The sequence below is a fragment of the Mauremys reevesii genome, linkage group 8 (genome assembly GCF_016161935.1).
Source record: "Mauremys reevesii isolate NIE-2019 linkage group 8, ASM1616193v1, whole genome shotgun sequence".
Classification (NCBI taxonomy): Eukaryota; Metazoa; Chordata; order Testudines; family Geoemydidae; genus Mauremys; species Mauremys reevesii.
The window spans coordinates 10,992,722-11,008,895 of NC_052630.1; the positions used below are offsets into that span (position 1 = coordinate 10,992,722).

The 16,174-nt window shown below is 44.8% G+C and overlaps 1 protein-coding gene and 1 long non-coding RNA gene across 6 annotated transcripts in view; one reads left to right on the forward strand and one right to left on the reverse strand.

Moving 5' to 3' along the window:
• LOC120369987 overlaps nt 1–16,174 on the forward strand; it is a 129,172-nt gene that overhangs the window by 35,760 nt on the left and 77,238 nt on the right. The gene's annotated exons all lie outside the window — the stretch shown is intronic.
• The window catches only part of SLC25A48 (solute carrier family 25 member 48), a 32,554-nt gene continuing 22,438 nt past the window's right edge, over nt 6,059–16,174 (reverse strand). For 3 of the 5 annotated variants that reach the window (XM_039483927.1, XM_039483926.1, XM_039483922.1), the window contains 3 exons: nt 15,793–16,041; nt 13,391–13,524; nt 8,462–8,668 (listed from right to left, as the gene is read on the reverse strand). In XM_039483927.1, coding sequence (XP_039339861.1) covers nt 8,546–8,668; nt 13,391–13,524; nt 15,793–16,041 — 506 coding nt within the window. In that variant the 3' untranslated portion in view covers nt 8,462–8,545. Of the gene's footprint in view, nt 6,333–8,461; nt 8,669–13,390; nt 13,525–15,792; nt 16,042–16,174 lie in introns of those variants that run through there. The other 2 variants (XM_039483924.1, XM_039483925.1) reach the window with 2 other exon arrangements.

Genomic DNA, 16,174 nt, shown 5'->3' on the forward strand with positions numbered 1-16,174 from the left:
TGACAGAGACCCTGAGGTCAAGCAACATTGCAGGTGATCCATTCGGCCTGTACAGCAGTCACAAGTCTGGTAACACTTGAGGCATTGCAAAGTATGAAGCCCTCGGAGCAATTAGCCTCCTCTGCTGGGTATTTTGTTGCAAGAGTATCTCACTCCCAACTGACTCCAGCAGCAGAGGAAAGCAGGGGGTCACCAAGCCTCACATTTTTTCTTATCTTTTAAGGTTTTTCTTTTATCATTTTCACTGCCAGCATCTGCTGTCACAGGAAGGAGTCCCGTGATGGTGGAACCTGCTCTTCTCATGCCTGAACCTAGATCCCAGATCACACTAGTAATTAAACAGGATTGTAGTGGGGAAGCTGCCCCACTCCCACAGAACAGGGGTTAAAAACAGCCCTGGAGAGGGCTGTGGCTGGGATCAAAGGAGTGAGAGCAGCTGAGGGAGTAGCTGACTACAGGTGTGGCCAGCTAAATCAGGGCCCAGCTGGCCCTGATAAGAGGGCTGGGGGCCAGGAGCTGGGAAGTCTCTCTCCAGCCTTGGAGGGAAAAGGACCTGGCTGCCTGAGAGAAAAGAGTACCTGAAGCAGAGTAGTGTTGGGGAAGGGCAAGAGGAGCTGGGGAGCTCCAGCCTGGCAACCCCCCAGGCTGCAGGCCTTGTTAAAAGCCCAAGGCAGGTACTGGGGCTAAAGAGGTGTAGTCCGAGAATAGGCAGAGGCAGCTGGTCCAGCCTCCTTGCCAGTGATGAGTGGCCATTTCAGACTGCAGTTTGCCCCAGTGAATGGGGGCTAGATGATGACTGGCAGTAGCCACTGAGGCAAGGTGGGGGTTCCTCTGGGAGGCAAGACCCAGAGTGGAGGCACTGAGGAGGGCAGAACCCTGAGGTAAAGGGCACTAGGGTCTGGGAGGGACACAGGGCCTGAGACAGGCAAGACAGCGGCTAGCAGTGAGCGCTCCGGAGCTGGAGTTGAGCTAATTCCCAAGACAGCCAGCAGGAGGCGCCTCACCAGTGAGTGATAGATCTGTTACATGGATTAAACAGTTTTCATTTAGGAAGCCCAGTTCATCAGGCCCAGTTCTTACACTAAGGTTGGCCCCTGTCATTGGAAATCTCTTGGTCCTCTTCAGAACCAGGACGGCGTGGTCCAGCTAGTTGCCCAGGCATGGCCTTTTTCTCTATAACTCGAGAGCCTATGTATGTTATCTCTAGGAACTTGATGATCTATACTGAAGCCTTAATACCCCACCTGTACTGCAGGATTTTGTTTTTTTTTTTTTGCTTAAAGAGTAAATTACATATAAAAACCACTGAGTTCCTATTAAAAACGACATTCCCATTCTGCAGGACATGTGGATCTTAATAAGTCTTTTGCTCCTTTAACTTCTGATTCCAGAGTTTTCTTAGCAGATATAACTGCTGAAGAATTTCTTTGAAAATTGCAGTAATTGATACAATTTTCTCTAAGACTTGGATCCAGCATCCACTGAACACAATGGCAAAATTCTCATTGTCTCAAAATATACATATAACACATTTATTTAATTTGTATTCTGGGGAGATGGGAAGGGGGCAGTGCATGCATATGTGTGTGCTTGTCCTGTATAATTTTAACAATTAAGATTTTTTTTCCCCACTTCTTACTCTGGAGTTCATTATTTTTTCTTAGAATGCACTTTTATTTTTCCTTTATGGTTACAAAAAGTCATTTGATGTTCTTAGCTCAAATCAGTGGTATGTTAGAGATGATAACTCTCTAGCTAAGCAGAGTGTTGTTTGCTATGAAACAACATGCCTGGATATTCAAAGAAACTGGGAAGATGACATTTCACTCAGAGTTGTAGAAAAAAAATCCATATCTTCATTTCTGACAGATTGCTTTTAAACCACAGATTATAATCTCAACATAAAGATGTAATGGGAGAGAAGATCAAATATGAGACACATGGTAAATTAATTTCATCACAGGGAATATTGGTTTATGTGGTGGTCTTGAAGATGCTAGAGATAAGAATGTAAAGGGCGTCATGCTATAGAATCCGTTGTTGAAGCTGTTTCATTTTGGTTACATAATTTGAAAACAATGGGCCAGCTTTTGGTCTTTACTGTGGTGTTTTTATACTGCTTTCTTGAAACAAAAGGGCCACCCAGCTGGGGATTCTTTAGATGTGGAAGAATCCCTGGCTGGTGCAGTGCCATCATAGCTATGATTTTAACAGGATCTATAAAAATCACTAGGAGCCAAATTCAAAGGTGTTGTGTAAGAAGGGAATAAGTAATGGGTAGGAGCCAAAGTGAGTTTCCATAAGTGAATTTCAGTAAGAAGATCTCCAAGTGTCTAAGTTGACGTATGCAGCATGGCTCTAAGAAAATGTAAATTACACTACATTAGATTGTATCTAAATGCCCCTTGGATTTGGCCCGGTGCTTGGGCTGCCCCTACTGGACCTGCAGCAGCAGTTATCCCAGAAATACTGACCTTAGGTCAGTCTGGAGTACTGCCTTAGTCACGTGGTGCACATGGTAACAGAGAGAGAGAGAGATGTAGGCGCAGAGGGCAAGACGTCCTATTGGCTGGCAAACAGGCCAGTCCAGGACCCCAACAACTCACCAGGAATGGACTACTTTGAGACTGGTTCAGAGGACTTTGGTTTAACAAAAGTTTTACTTCAAGTCCTGAGTGATGACTAGAGGTGAACTTTGGGGGCTGGTCTCCACTGCAGTCAATGGGAGTAGTACCAGTGACTTTGCTGGGAAAGGGATCAAGTCCATAGGTCCTGGATGTACCCAGCTGCCGCATGGTAGTGCAAATAGGGGCTGGGAGTTCATGAACCCCTCGCATTCTATTGCATCCCTACTCAACAGCTGGGCCCTGCTCCCTATGCGTACCAGCGAACTCCATAAGGCACAATTTGTCCCAGCCCCCAGTAACTTTTTAAAAGACAGAGTCTTTAAATTAAATTTCCAGGTCATTAGGGAGAAATTTGGCCTTGCTCCTAGCATCTGTGGGAGATCAGGCCCTTAGTTCAAAAACACACGAAAACAAAGGATTTTTTTCTCATTTTAAATGGGGTGGGGAGTACAGCAGCCTATGAAATGAGCATCCTCAAGCCCCTGCACAGGGACTTCAAAAAGATCGTGAATGCTGATCTGCAAGTAGAGTTATAACTACCCTATGCTGCACCCACATCATACCTTTCAGCCAGGAAAGCCTAAAATGGTCAGGAGAAGATAGAAAAACAAGTATCTGGGAGATGTTATCATCCAGAGAAATTTCCAATCATAACGTCAGATACCGTAACTGGACTCAATTAAAAAGTGAGAACATTTCCATCATGCATTTTCTCTACTTCAGTCAACTACAACAACAATAGTAATATCTTAACCATTTAAAAAAAATCAACTCACGACATGTTTTAAGCCCTTCATTCTTTATTACTTTGAAGACAGGCTTTAAACCTTTTCAGAGTCAGTCTCCATAGACTTGAAGGCCAGCAGGTACCATTATGATTATCTAGTCTCATCTCCACAACCAAGCCGTAGAACGTCATTCCCTAATTTCGGCATCAAGCCCACCGCAGAACCGATGCTTTGGCTGAGACTCAAAGCCAGACCACCTGCATGGCTGACAAGAATTCTGTCACTGAACCACCAATGCTGCAAAAAGTCCGAGCAGCAAATCTGCGTGAAAGTGTCATGAAACAACACTGCAGTGTTTTGCTTAGTTTATGGTTTTGTTAAACTCAAGCTAAGCTCATCAAAAGATTTGTCCAGTGCCTTCAAATGATTCTGTCAAACTGGGCCACGTTTTGATCAGACCTGTTTCTTGCAAGCCTGGTCAGCATTTTGAATGAAGCCAGGCAGAGTTCTGTGTGTTCTCCTCTTGCAGCTATTTTGTAATAAGCTGCCTTTTTCCATTTCTTATGACAGGGTATGGCGCCATCATGTGGTCAGTGCTTTCACCTGTTTAATATTTTACTTTTTTCCCCCACCTCGTCTCTTTTCTGTTTTATTATTTAACTTTCTCTCCCCCCCCCCCTTTGCCACTAAGGTAATATGCTACTATGTTATGGCCCATTCCTGCAGGCTTCTATTTAATGTGAGTTTGGCTGAGTAAGCACTGCAGGACCTATCTCAGGCTGGCTTATATTGCTCCAAATGGAAAAACACCAATAAAAACAACTGTGAGAAACCCATGTTGTTCTCAGTGCTGTCTATGCAAGGAGGACTGAAAAGAATAAAGCACAAGAACAAAGGATTTAAAATACACATTGATTAGCACTTTTACAAATGTTGTAATACAAGGAAATTCTATCGTGAGATTCTGTTCCCAAATCCTCCCATAGGCCCCACTCCAGCAAAGCACATAAACATTTGCTTAATTTTGTCTTAAATGTTTTTGCTGGATTGAGTCTTTCCCCTACAATAGCCCCAACGTTTTTAAAATGCTTAGCAGTCTCAGGGGACCTGTGTCCTAGCTGAAAGTGCCTATTCCCCTTGAGTCTGTTTTTTTTCTTAATTGAACAATATTATCCATACACTAAAAGGCCTAAAGCCTTAACATCCCATCTGCCCTGTAGGAGATTTCCCGTCGTGCACTGCTTTCCAGGAGCACAAGTGGCTCCAGGATGTACCTTTCATAAACACGTAGAACCTATTTCTGCCTACTTCCTCATGCGCTTATTCAGACACGTAGTTCCAATGTAGGGTTGCCAACTTTCAAATGGCACCAAACTGAACACCCCTGCCCCTCCCATTCCCTGAGGCCCCACCCCTGCTCATTCCTTCCCCTCTTCCTCTGTCACTTGCTCTCTCCCACCCTCACTCACTTTCACCAGGCTGGGCCCAGGAATGAGGGCTTTGGGATGTGCGAGGGGGCTCAGGGCTGGGGCAGGGGGTTGTGGTGTGTGTGGGAGCATGGGGTGCAGGAGGGGAGTCCAGGATGGGAGAGGTGTGTGGCAGGGGTTTCAGGGTCCCAGTGGCAGTTACCGCAGCTCCCAGGAAGCGGTTGCCATGTTCCTGCAGCCCCTAGGCACATGGGTGTCCAGAGAGGCTCCAAGTGCTGCCCTCACGCCTGCAGGTGCTGCCCCCATAGCTCCCACTGGTTGCAGCTCCCAGCCAATGGGAGCTGCGGAGCCGGCACTGGACTGGGGTAGTGCATGGCGCCTCCCTGGCCACCCATGCACCTAGGGGCCCCAGGGACCTGGTGGCCGCTTCTGGGAGCCGCACAGAGCTACGGCAGGCAGGGAGCCTGCCTTAACTCTGGGCCCCTGCTGTGCCACTGACTGGACTTTTAATGACCCAGTCGGCAGTGCCTGGCAACCCTGTTCCAATGGGATTATTCACCTACTCAGCATGAAGAAGGGTGGCAGAATCAGGTCCTTAACTGATACTATGCATTAAAAGAAACCCTAAGGCACGGTGAACAGATGTAATAACATTGCAGATATCAAGCAGTCTTGCTCTGCTTGTATTTCTTAGCTCATAAAATTCAGTTCTATAATGCACTGGACATGAGGCATGTTCATACATCATTTCTATCACAACTATTCACATTTTTACACAAAAAATAATCAATAGATACACACATCTACTCTACAGGATGAAATGGAATATCTAGATACATTCGGTACATTTTACAAATTGTTTCTCTATATAGCTAGGTGAAAAAATGTTTGCTTTTGTTCTGTTTATTTTGATCTATATTTTCGTCTTTCCATTAAAAAAAACGTCCCTAGAAATAAAGAGTTAAAGGCAGAACATCTTCATTGCTCTCTGCAATGCCATGTGTCAGAGCTAATCACATGTTAATGTGTAAGCTGCTGGAAAGCGCAATTTTTGGTGCCCTCCTGCCGCTTCCAGCTTTGAGTTAATATTTAGGCCAGTGTTTCTCGAACAGGGGCTGGTCTTCTGTGTCCAGTCCTGGAATAGTACTGGGAGAACGTTGGGGATGGGAGCAACCCTATCCAGCCGTCCTTGGCTGAAATGGCACTACAGGAATGGCCAGTTACTGAGGCTTGGAGGGTGAAATAAAGGCGACAATAGGGAAATCTTGCAGGGCAAACAAATGTGAAGGTTTTATTGGGATCCAGCAGTAAGAGTAGCTCCAGCCACATGGATCCATGACTAGACTGATGGTGGAGACATTCTTCCTCTGGTAGAGATGCGCATGCTCAGACATGGGGATAGCAGGCAGCATGTTCTGCTCGCTCTTCCCCCTTTCCTCTGCTGGGGCTTGATCCTGTGCTCATTGAAGCCAATAGTAAAGCTCCCATTGACTTAATGGTGCAGGATAATGGGTCTAGTTTCTAAGTCTTCTGTGCTCCTTTACTCTGTGCTTGGAGGAGAAGGGGAGTGTGTTGGCTTATTCTTCTCTTTCCAGAATTTTAGCAAATAAAATCAAAGTCTGGCTGTTTAAGGCACAGATGCCATGCAGGGCAGAACAAATCAGACACACAGTTCATAGCAAATCTTCCCTTGACTTTCCATTTTAATTCATTCATGTTCCATTTTATACAGAATCGGCAAATAAATGACATAATTTAGTTTGCATTGAAAAGGAAATATTCCCAACTGTCATCCCAATGGGCTCATGCAATATTGCGTCCTTGGATGAGAACGATGTGTTTAAAAGTAGGTAATGCGGAGAGAATGATGCTTTGAATGTAATCAGTGATGTAAGGACTTTTGCTCAGAGGGTGCATGCACTGAATGTATTTTGTTATTCATTTATGGAAAACTGACTGCTCTGGTTAATCTCAGCAGTAGCAAATGCTAGGCCCAAGAGCAGGCAGCAAATGAGCATCCTAGCCCAGATAGTCACCTCCCAGCCTGGCTGGTCCTCAAGCAGAGTGAGACTTTGGCCTTTCTTCTGTTCCTCCTTAGGCCCTGTGGTAGAGGGACCCTCTTGGCCCCACTCCTATTTTGTCTTGGGCCCAAGGGGAAGGACCCAATTCAGTCTCAGGGCATAGGGAAAGCCTCCTAGAGCCCACATGCTTAGCAGCTCCTTTCTGGGTTTAGGGGTGGGACATTTTGGCCTTGCACCTAGTCACTGTTCTTCTAATGTTGGAGGGAGGGACAGAGGGAGGCCTGTAACTCCCTGTTTCCTTCTTCAAGCTCGGTGGAGGGGAGTGGGAGCACCCTCCTGGCTGTTACTCCATTCCCTTCTCAGCTTGTCTTCAGGACCCACAAGGAGGGGGAACTTCTAGGTATAGTTGCTCCTGTTGTCCTTTCCCCCACCCCCAAACTCATGGAGCAACTTGAGGGAGGGGACCAAAGGGACTATACCTCAGAGCTCCCAATCTCCGCTCACATAATGCACTGTCCTGCCCACTATGCTTCTGGCCCCACAGCCCTTCCCCCTAGAGGCACAGGACCATAGTGGGTCCTATTTACTCCCACCTATCACCAGAAACCTTGCATCTGCCTCTTGCTAGCCTGCACCAGACACCTGCCCCTTAGGAAAGGTAGCATGAAGATGTTTTTAAAAAGTGTAAGCAAGGGCAGTTATGGTGACACAAGTAAGCTAAAGGCTCATGGGACACAATAGATCAGATTGAGATCTGATATGAGGAGGTTCTGCTCCATGGATTTAAACGGGATTACAGCTACGCGCACTATGTTTGAAGCTGAGCCATATTTTAGAACCAACATTTTGGGTCTACTGGGAGTTTTGTCACCTAGACCAGTGGTTCTCAAACTAGGGCCACCGCTTGTTCAGGGAAAGTCCCTGGCGGGACGGGCTGGTTTGTTTACCTGCCGCGTCTGCAGGTTCGGCTGATCGCGGCTCCCACTTGCCGCGGTTCACTGCTCCAGGCCAATGGGGACTGCAGGAGGCGGCGTGGGCTGTGGGACATGCTGGCCGCCCTTCCTGCAGCCTCCATTGGCCTGGAGCGGTGAACCGCAGCCAGTGGGAGCTGTGATCGGCCGAACCTGCAGACACGGCAGGTAAACAAACTGGCCCGGCCCGCCAGGGGCTTTCCCTGAACAAGCGGCAGGCCTAGTTTGAGAACCACTTCCCTAGACTGTCACTTAGGCCGAGGTTTTCAATGCAGGATGGCTAAAGTTAGGTACCTAAATCCATATTTAGGCATCTTAGGGTACATCTAGACTGCAGTTGGGAGAGTCCTTCCCAGCATGGGTAGACAGGCCCTCGCTAGCTCTACTGAAGCAAACATGCTAAAAATAGCAGCATAGCCAGGATTAGCGTGGGCAGAGGCTCAGGGCGGGTTTGTACTCAGGCTATCCCAAGCTGCTGCTGTGTGACCCTAGGCATGTCACTTATCCTCTCTGCACATCAATTCTTCATCTGTAAAATGGGGGAAATAGCCCTTCCCTACCTCACAGGGGTGTCATGAGGATAAACACATACAAGACGGTGAGAGGCTCAGATACTATGGGGAGGGGGGCCATGTAAATACCTTAGATAGAGGGTTTTCAGAAGTTCTGGGCAACCACAACTTCCTCTGATTTCAGTGATGAGGTCTCTATTTTTAATAGTGTTGGCAGTGGTGAAAATCAATAAGGATCTTTGTGAAGCTGACCTGGCTGTTAAGGATTGATCTCAGCTTGGTCTCCTCTTAGTGCTTTGCGTGAAAGTTCATATCCAAGAAACATGGCTGCACTCATCGGGAATCCTCGCACTGCGTTGACTGTGATGCCCCTAACAAAGACCTGTTCAGGACGGGATAGATTACAGCAAAGGAACAGATCAGATATTTTCATGAAGGCAACACAGAGCTAAATCATAGTGGAAATGAAAATAAGAAAACATGGTAAATTGTGATCTGCTCATAGACATTTTGTGAGCTGGAGGAGTTATTGCCTACCTCCCATCTCATGCATCCATGCATTTTCTATCTGAGCACCAGAGAGTCAAAATACAACAGCAAGTTGCTAGTTTGACAGGGCTGCATACGTATTCTGCTGTTTTTATAGAATGCCCTCCAAACAGATACATTAGCAGCAGTGAGAAGCAGGAGGAGTCTCTCAGAAGTTTCTTTTCCTGCAGTGGGTTAAAAAGTTGGCTAACTAATGCGTGTTTAAATCTTTGCGACCAGAAAACAGGAAATCTAAATCTTCTTCTTAATCTCCCCTCTCTTATCTGTCTCTCCCTTCCTCTCTTGCATGTGCATTGAAAATTATATTGAACGAGCTGAGAAAATGAAAGGCAAGATTGCAGAGCCTCTTGCCTTTGCAAATGAAGTGTTCAAACTTTATGGGCTAGTCTTCGGTTGCACCAGAGTTCTGTGTGAGACAGCTGGGACTTGAGGAGAGAGAAGAGGAGGTGTTACAATCTGGGTTCAGTCTCTGCTGCAAACTGGAGAAGCCAGAGGTCTCTTCCAAGGATAGCTGCAGTGCCCCTCACCTCTCCTATTCTCAGGAGACATGAACACACCATCCATCCGCATAACAGGGCAGAGCAGGTGGCATAGAACCAGCTACAATGGCTCTATAGGACTCTAGGAACATAGAGTTTTCCTAGCCTGGCCCTGAACGCAGTCACTTATGACGGGGCAGTTCCCAGTTTCTCCTTCACGGCAGCTTTAAGGCCCTGACCCAGTAAAGCACTTTAGCACATGCTTAAAAGTTAAGCACATGAATAGTCCCATTGACTTCTGTGGGGTCACTCGTGGGTTTAAGGTTAAGTGCATGCATAGATGCTTTGCTGGATCAGGACCTATATCCCCTTGTCTTTGCTAAGTGTTCTATCTTAGTGCAAGTAGAATATTTTGCAGATTTCTCTTCTGCTTTCACAAAACAGTTTCCAATCTAAGGAAAAATGTATGATTGTTCTGTGCCTTATTGAGAATTAGTTCACATGACTCCAGAACAGACTTAACGGCAATATTTCATATAGGCCAACACTTCCAAATCTGATTTCCTAAAGTCAGGGGCCTGAGTCCATATTTAAGCAACTCTTATTTGGGTGACTAAATATGGATTTAGGTATCCAGGTTTGATACTTTTGGTCATCATATTTTGAATTGATGATGTGTTTCTGAGTGTGAAAAAGGCTGCATTGTTTGATTGCTTGAACAGTAAAGTGCTAACTTGTTTCCTGTTTTAAAATTCTGCCATCCCACATAGCACTATTGCGTAGTGCTCACCGTACTGAAAACCAATATCAGTTTGATTTTACGAACATTCCATTTAACTAGTGGCATTTTAGTGGAGTTTTTCAGTTAGCAAGCTACTAACAGAATCATATTCTTAAATAAATTCTTAAATCATATTCTTAAATAAATTCACTGATTAAATTCAGATTATTGAATTTTGGAATAGGAGTGGGGACTAAAATAATTGAATCATAGAAGATGAGGATTGGAAGAGACCTCAGGAGGTCATCTCATCCAATCCCCTGCTCAAAACAGGACCAACACCAACTAAATCATCCCAGCCAGGGCTTTGTCAAGCTGGGCCTTAAAAACTTCTAAGGATGGAGATTCCACCACCTCCCTAGGTAACCCATTCCAGTGCTTCACCACCCTCCTAGTAAATAAATAGCCAACCTAGACCTCCTCCAATTCAACTTGAGACCACTGCTGCTTGTTCTGTCATCTGCCACCACTGAGATGGTCCAAACTCCATCCTCTTTGGACCCCTCCTTCAAGTAGGTGAAGGCTGCTATTAAATCTTCCCTCACTTTTCTCTTCTGCAGACTAAATAAGCGCAGTTTCCTCAGCCTCTCATAAGTCATGTGCCTCAGCCCCCTAATCATTTTCATTGCCCTCCACTGGACTCTCTCCAATTTGTCCATATCCTTTCTGTAGTGGGGGGACCAAAACTAGACACAATACTCCAGATGTGGCCTCACCAGTGCCAAATAGAGGGGAATAATCACTTCCCTCGATCTGCTGGCAATGCTCCTATTATGCAGCCCAATATGCCGTTAGCCTCTTTGGCAACAAGGGCACACTGTTGACTCATATCCAGCTTCTCATCCACTATAATCTCCAGGTCCTTTTCTGCAGAACTGCCGCTTAGCAGTCAGTCCCCAGCCTGTAGCAGGATGGAAGAATCCCATGCACTAAGTACAGGACTCTGCACTTGTCCTTGTTGAACCAGATTTCTTTTAGCCCAATCCTCCAATTTGTCTTGGTCACTCTGGACCTTATCCCTACCCTCCAGAGTGTCTACCTCTTCCCCCAGCTTAGTGTAATCCGCGAACTTGTAGAGAGTGCAATCCATCCCATTATCCAAATCATTAATGAAGATGTTGAACAAAACTGGCCCCAGAACAGATCACTGGGGCACTCTGCTTGATACTGGCTACAAAATAAATGCATTAAAAACATCCTTCAGTCCTTACAAAGGGAAAACTTACAAAAGAAAAAAGGATTTTTGCCTGATTGTAGTCCAGTACTAGGAAGTCTATAATTTAAAATAACTATCCAGCATTTTCTTTGAAATTCAGAAATTGCTAATCAAATAATAAGGACCCAGGGACTAGAACACAGCTTTGCAAAACTCAGAACAACCGATAATCCCACAGTGCCACCAGGAGGCCAAGCAATGATACATGCAGAGAGCAGTATGCAGAGTAGGCCCTTCAGGATGTACTGCCCAAGAGACCCAGAGTGATGGTACCCTGTGGCCCTCCGAGTGGCCAAGCGCCCTGTTTAACTTCAGGGGTTGCCCCAGGAAGTTGTCTAGGCAAGCACATAGACTTTGGCCTGCTGCCACACCAGACTTTGCTTGATCTCCTAATTTCTGGTCTTCAGTTTCAGCCTGACCCTGACCCTGACTCCGACTCCTGCCTCTCAATTCTAGCCTGGGACTGCTTCTGATCTCCAATCTTCAATCCCAGCCTGACTCCTGTTTACAGAACCTGGCTCTTGCGATTCCTCCAGCTCCTGCCTGGCAGCTACCGCCCATGGTGGGCAGACCTGAGCCCAGCTGGAAACGCTAGGCCAGACCACCTACACCCCAGTCCCTTATGCCACTGAAATGTACGATAGAGCATCTAAACATGGTGGAGTTTGTAATATGGGGCGGGAGAGTTGTGTGTTTTGTTTTTTAGAGATGATGGAATTTTTATGACAGAGGTGCAACTCTTGTCCGCATTTTTTAAAAGTCACATTCAAGGACAAAGGTAAATATCAACTGAGATTTACAGAGAAAGGCTTTAGGACTTTATCTTCTTCTATTCAGAATGAACACACAATACTGAGTGGGCAAAGGGGCCACAATTCTTTTTTGTCCACTCTGAGGTTACTTAGGGCTTTAACAACCCTGTTTCTGTCTCCCCTAATACAAACATCCAAATCAGGGTTCAACATCTCTTAGCAATGCTCCATTACTTTGGTTTCACCCAATAGGAAACTGACGTAAATAGGTTTTCCTTATGAAACTGTCCTTGTATTCAACTCTCTGGCGGACCTGCAGCTTCCCTTTCCCAGCAGCTCAGCCATGACTGGCTGCAGACTCTGTACATTGAAATTTGGCCATTGGAGGTAGTTGGGGTAAGATCAGAAAGACAAAATTCTGATCTCCTGCAGCCCTCATTCCTGTGAACATCCAATCATTGTTTTATATAGTTACTTGCTGCATATTTGTCCATGCCCTATACTCCCCTGTGTCATATGAATGAGAATAAAAGGTGGAAACAGCCTTCATCTGGGAAAAGGGTCAGACTATGAGCTTCTGTGGCTGTTGGTCTGACCTATTGGCATGTTGCAAAAAGATGCCAAATATTTAACAGGTGACAATTGCAAATTTGCCAGTTATTTTTCTTTTTATAATTGGTTATTTTTCCTCTCAGAACTTGGAATTTAGCACTCTTTAGTTATGAGTTATATAATGTTTTGGTGACGGCTTAGGATGCACCTGGCATTCAAATGTCAAAGACAATGACGCAATGTTCAGGCATCGTCAGTGTATAAAACAATAAACCCATTGGGCTTCATTCTCTGCCATTCCGATTTAACAGCTTTTTACACCCACTTTGTCCTTGTGTGAAACGACTGTAGGTGCTAAAGGGCACCAGAGAAACAAGACCTATCAAATCTTATCCAAGAATAACTAAATACATAATAATTCTGGGTGAAATCCTGGTCCTAGTGAAGTCAATGGTAATGTCCCCATTGACTTTAAAGGAGCCAGCATTTAACCTCATGATGAACAGCACTCTAGTCTCAATTAAACTTTTTTATTTCAACGGTGCTTCCCATGGAGTAAAGTACTACTCAAAATGGGTAGCAGAACCTGACCTTATATCATTTAAATCTTTGGTTCTTTAGGACATATTATTGTCATCAATATTATGACTTATAATTAATTGTGCTGGCTTTAATTATCTATTGTCTACCCACAGTTTGGATAACAACAGCCATTACATTTTTCACTAAAAATTAATGCCTAGTAGCAATTTTTTCTCCTTGCAATACCACTTACTTTTAAGCCCTCACTATGGTAACTCTGGGAGATACAATCAATGACTCCTTTGTATTTGTTTAAATAAACCCCATCAGCTTGAAGTCGACTTTTCACAACATCCATCGGAGTAGCAGTCCCCCAGGAAATTGCTCCTAGAAATAAGGAAAAGATAATTCCTTCGTATACTGATGCTGTACAACTGTGCTGCAGTGATTATGACTGGAGATACGTGGGTAATAATATACTCTCTGCTAGTGCATGCCTATACACATCCTTCCTTAACCCCAGCCTGCTAACCCCACTCATTCACCTCTCACCTAGTGCATCCAGTTGGTGGCACTTCCAGAAAGGATGAATACACTGGAATGATAGTGTAAAGTAGCATTTCTGGCATCAACATGACATTTCTGGGGATAATCTACCACATTTCTGGACAAACTGTTAGAGGAACTGCTTTTACAGATCCAGACTAACACGGCTACCCCTCTGATGTTAGAGGAACTGGTTGTCACTGTAACACAAGTAAGGAACAAGATAGGTAACCAATTACAGGCAGATCAGAAGTCCCTGTGTGTGGATATACTGCTGCAGTGCCGATGACTAAGTCTTGAGAAAGTATCACTTAGTATAAGTTTGTGAAGAAAGGCTCTTCCCTGCCCCTTCCCCCAACCCCAAAACTTCCCGGGCTCCACAATCTACAAAACTACAATTTCCAGTATGTTGCTAATAGAAGCAATTTAAAAATAACTAGAATCCTGGGGGTCTATTGAAAATGAGAGCATTGGGTTAAGAAGATGTGTGTGGATGAGGTACTGTTTCAATCACATGGGGATGGACTGAATCTGAGTCCTGTTGATTACTCTGCAATCGGATGGGATGTTTTTCCTGGTTGCAACGGTCAGTGGGGCTTATGTCGCTTATGACTGAGGTCTTCCAGTTACTCAGGATCTTGCTCACGTATAGAAATCCTAGTCCTCTATTTGCTCCCTTTTTTCCTCTGGAATGTGATGTTTCCATGTTGAGAGATGTAATGGTTTGAGAAAGTCTCATGCGTATTGATTCGGTATTATAATGAAACCTCTGGTCTTTCATGCCAGACAGTGACTGTGTGATTAGGTTGTATGGGGGAGATGAACGAAAGGAACGTGCCTAGAGCTGTGCCAATGTCCTGACATACCAGAGAATTTGTTCAAATCAACCAGTGCTCTGTTTGTCTGCAAGTGAAACAGAGCCAGTGTGTTGTAATCATTACCCAGGCTAATAAGTAACTGTCTTCATTTGGGATCCAGAGTTTAGGAATTGTAAATAAATCATTAGCTAGTTTAAGGGCAATTTTGTGGATCTAAATGTATATATAAAAGTGGCACAGGCCAGTATAAACAGAGAAAGCAGGCTTCAGCCTCCAGCACTGAGTCAAGATTAATGATGACTCTCTTGGTTTTGTGGCTTCTACTGCTGTGGATGCATGTTTATGTTCACGAGGTACATACAGGGTAACATAGTGCCTTCCAGGCTTATGGGCCATTCAGAAAGCTGAAAGGCAAGAATGAACTGCAGTTCACTGACGCTGATACACCTCTACCCCGATATAACGCTGTCCTCACAAGTCAAAAAAATCTTACTGTGTTATAGGTGAAACTGCATTATATCGAACTTGCTTTGATCCGCCGGAGTGCGCAGCCCTGCCCCCCCGGAGCACTGCTTTACTGTGTTATATCCAAATTCATGTTATATTGGGTGGCGTTATACCAGGGTAGAGTTGTACTAATTACACAGGCTTAGGGCTTGATGCAGAGCCCACTGACATCCCTGGGAGTCTTTCCAATTATTTCAATGGGTTTTGGATCAGGCCCTTAGTGAGAAGAAAATAAAAACCTGAGGCCCCAATCTTGCAAGTAGTTATACAGGTGCTTAACTTTGCTCACATGAGCAGTGCCACTGTACACAGAAATCCTGTGAAATCCTGGCCCCATGGAAGTCAAAGGCAATATTCCAGTTGACTAGAAAGGGGCCACGATTTCATCCTTAGTTCATAAGTCACTGCAGCAAAAGTAAAACATTAAAGGCCTGAATCTCCAGGGTAATTCCACTGACTTCAACAACACAAGGCCTGATTTACAGCGATGTAAGTGAGAGGAAAATAAGGTCTTAAAACAGTGACATTTTATGATTCAGATTGATTTTTGCAGAAGATTATCCAATGTATAGGTGCATATATTGTGCCTAATACGCAAAGACTAAACCCAATAAAGAAATCTTACCCGGGCAATAAAAGTAGTGCTTTGGCTGTTCTGCTTTTCACTGGTTTTGGGTATGGCTAGGATCCAACTATAGGATCCGACCGCTATAAAGTTTCTGAAGTTTAGTCTAAGCTTCATGTTAATTTGTTTCCCAACCTTGTGAAACAAAAATGACCATACCTGCTATACCTCCTGCCATCCACACAGAAGAGGGACTAGGAGATATGCATCCCTCGGGAGTAATCCAGCCACAGAGAACTGAATAAGGGATGAAGTATAGGCAATACCCAGGAACATCCCTCAGAAGCATTGCGCCGGCACCTCGGTACATTCCAGCCAAGCCCTCCTGCCGAAGGATTGAACTAACACAGTGAATTGGGCCTCTGTATGCGGGAAACCCAATTCCCATGTGCTTTAAGTTTATGTTTGCTGCAAAAACAGATACAAATCATTTTAACTATACATACTTTAAACAAACTAAAATGTGAGAATGCCCAACTTCCCTTATGTAGTTGCTCCTTTTAAAATTAATCCCTTGAAATCTTTTTTCCTCTTTATTATT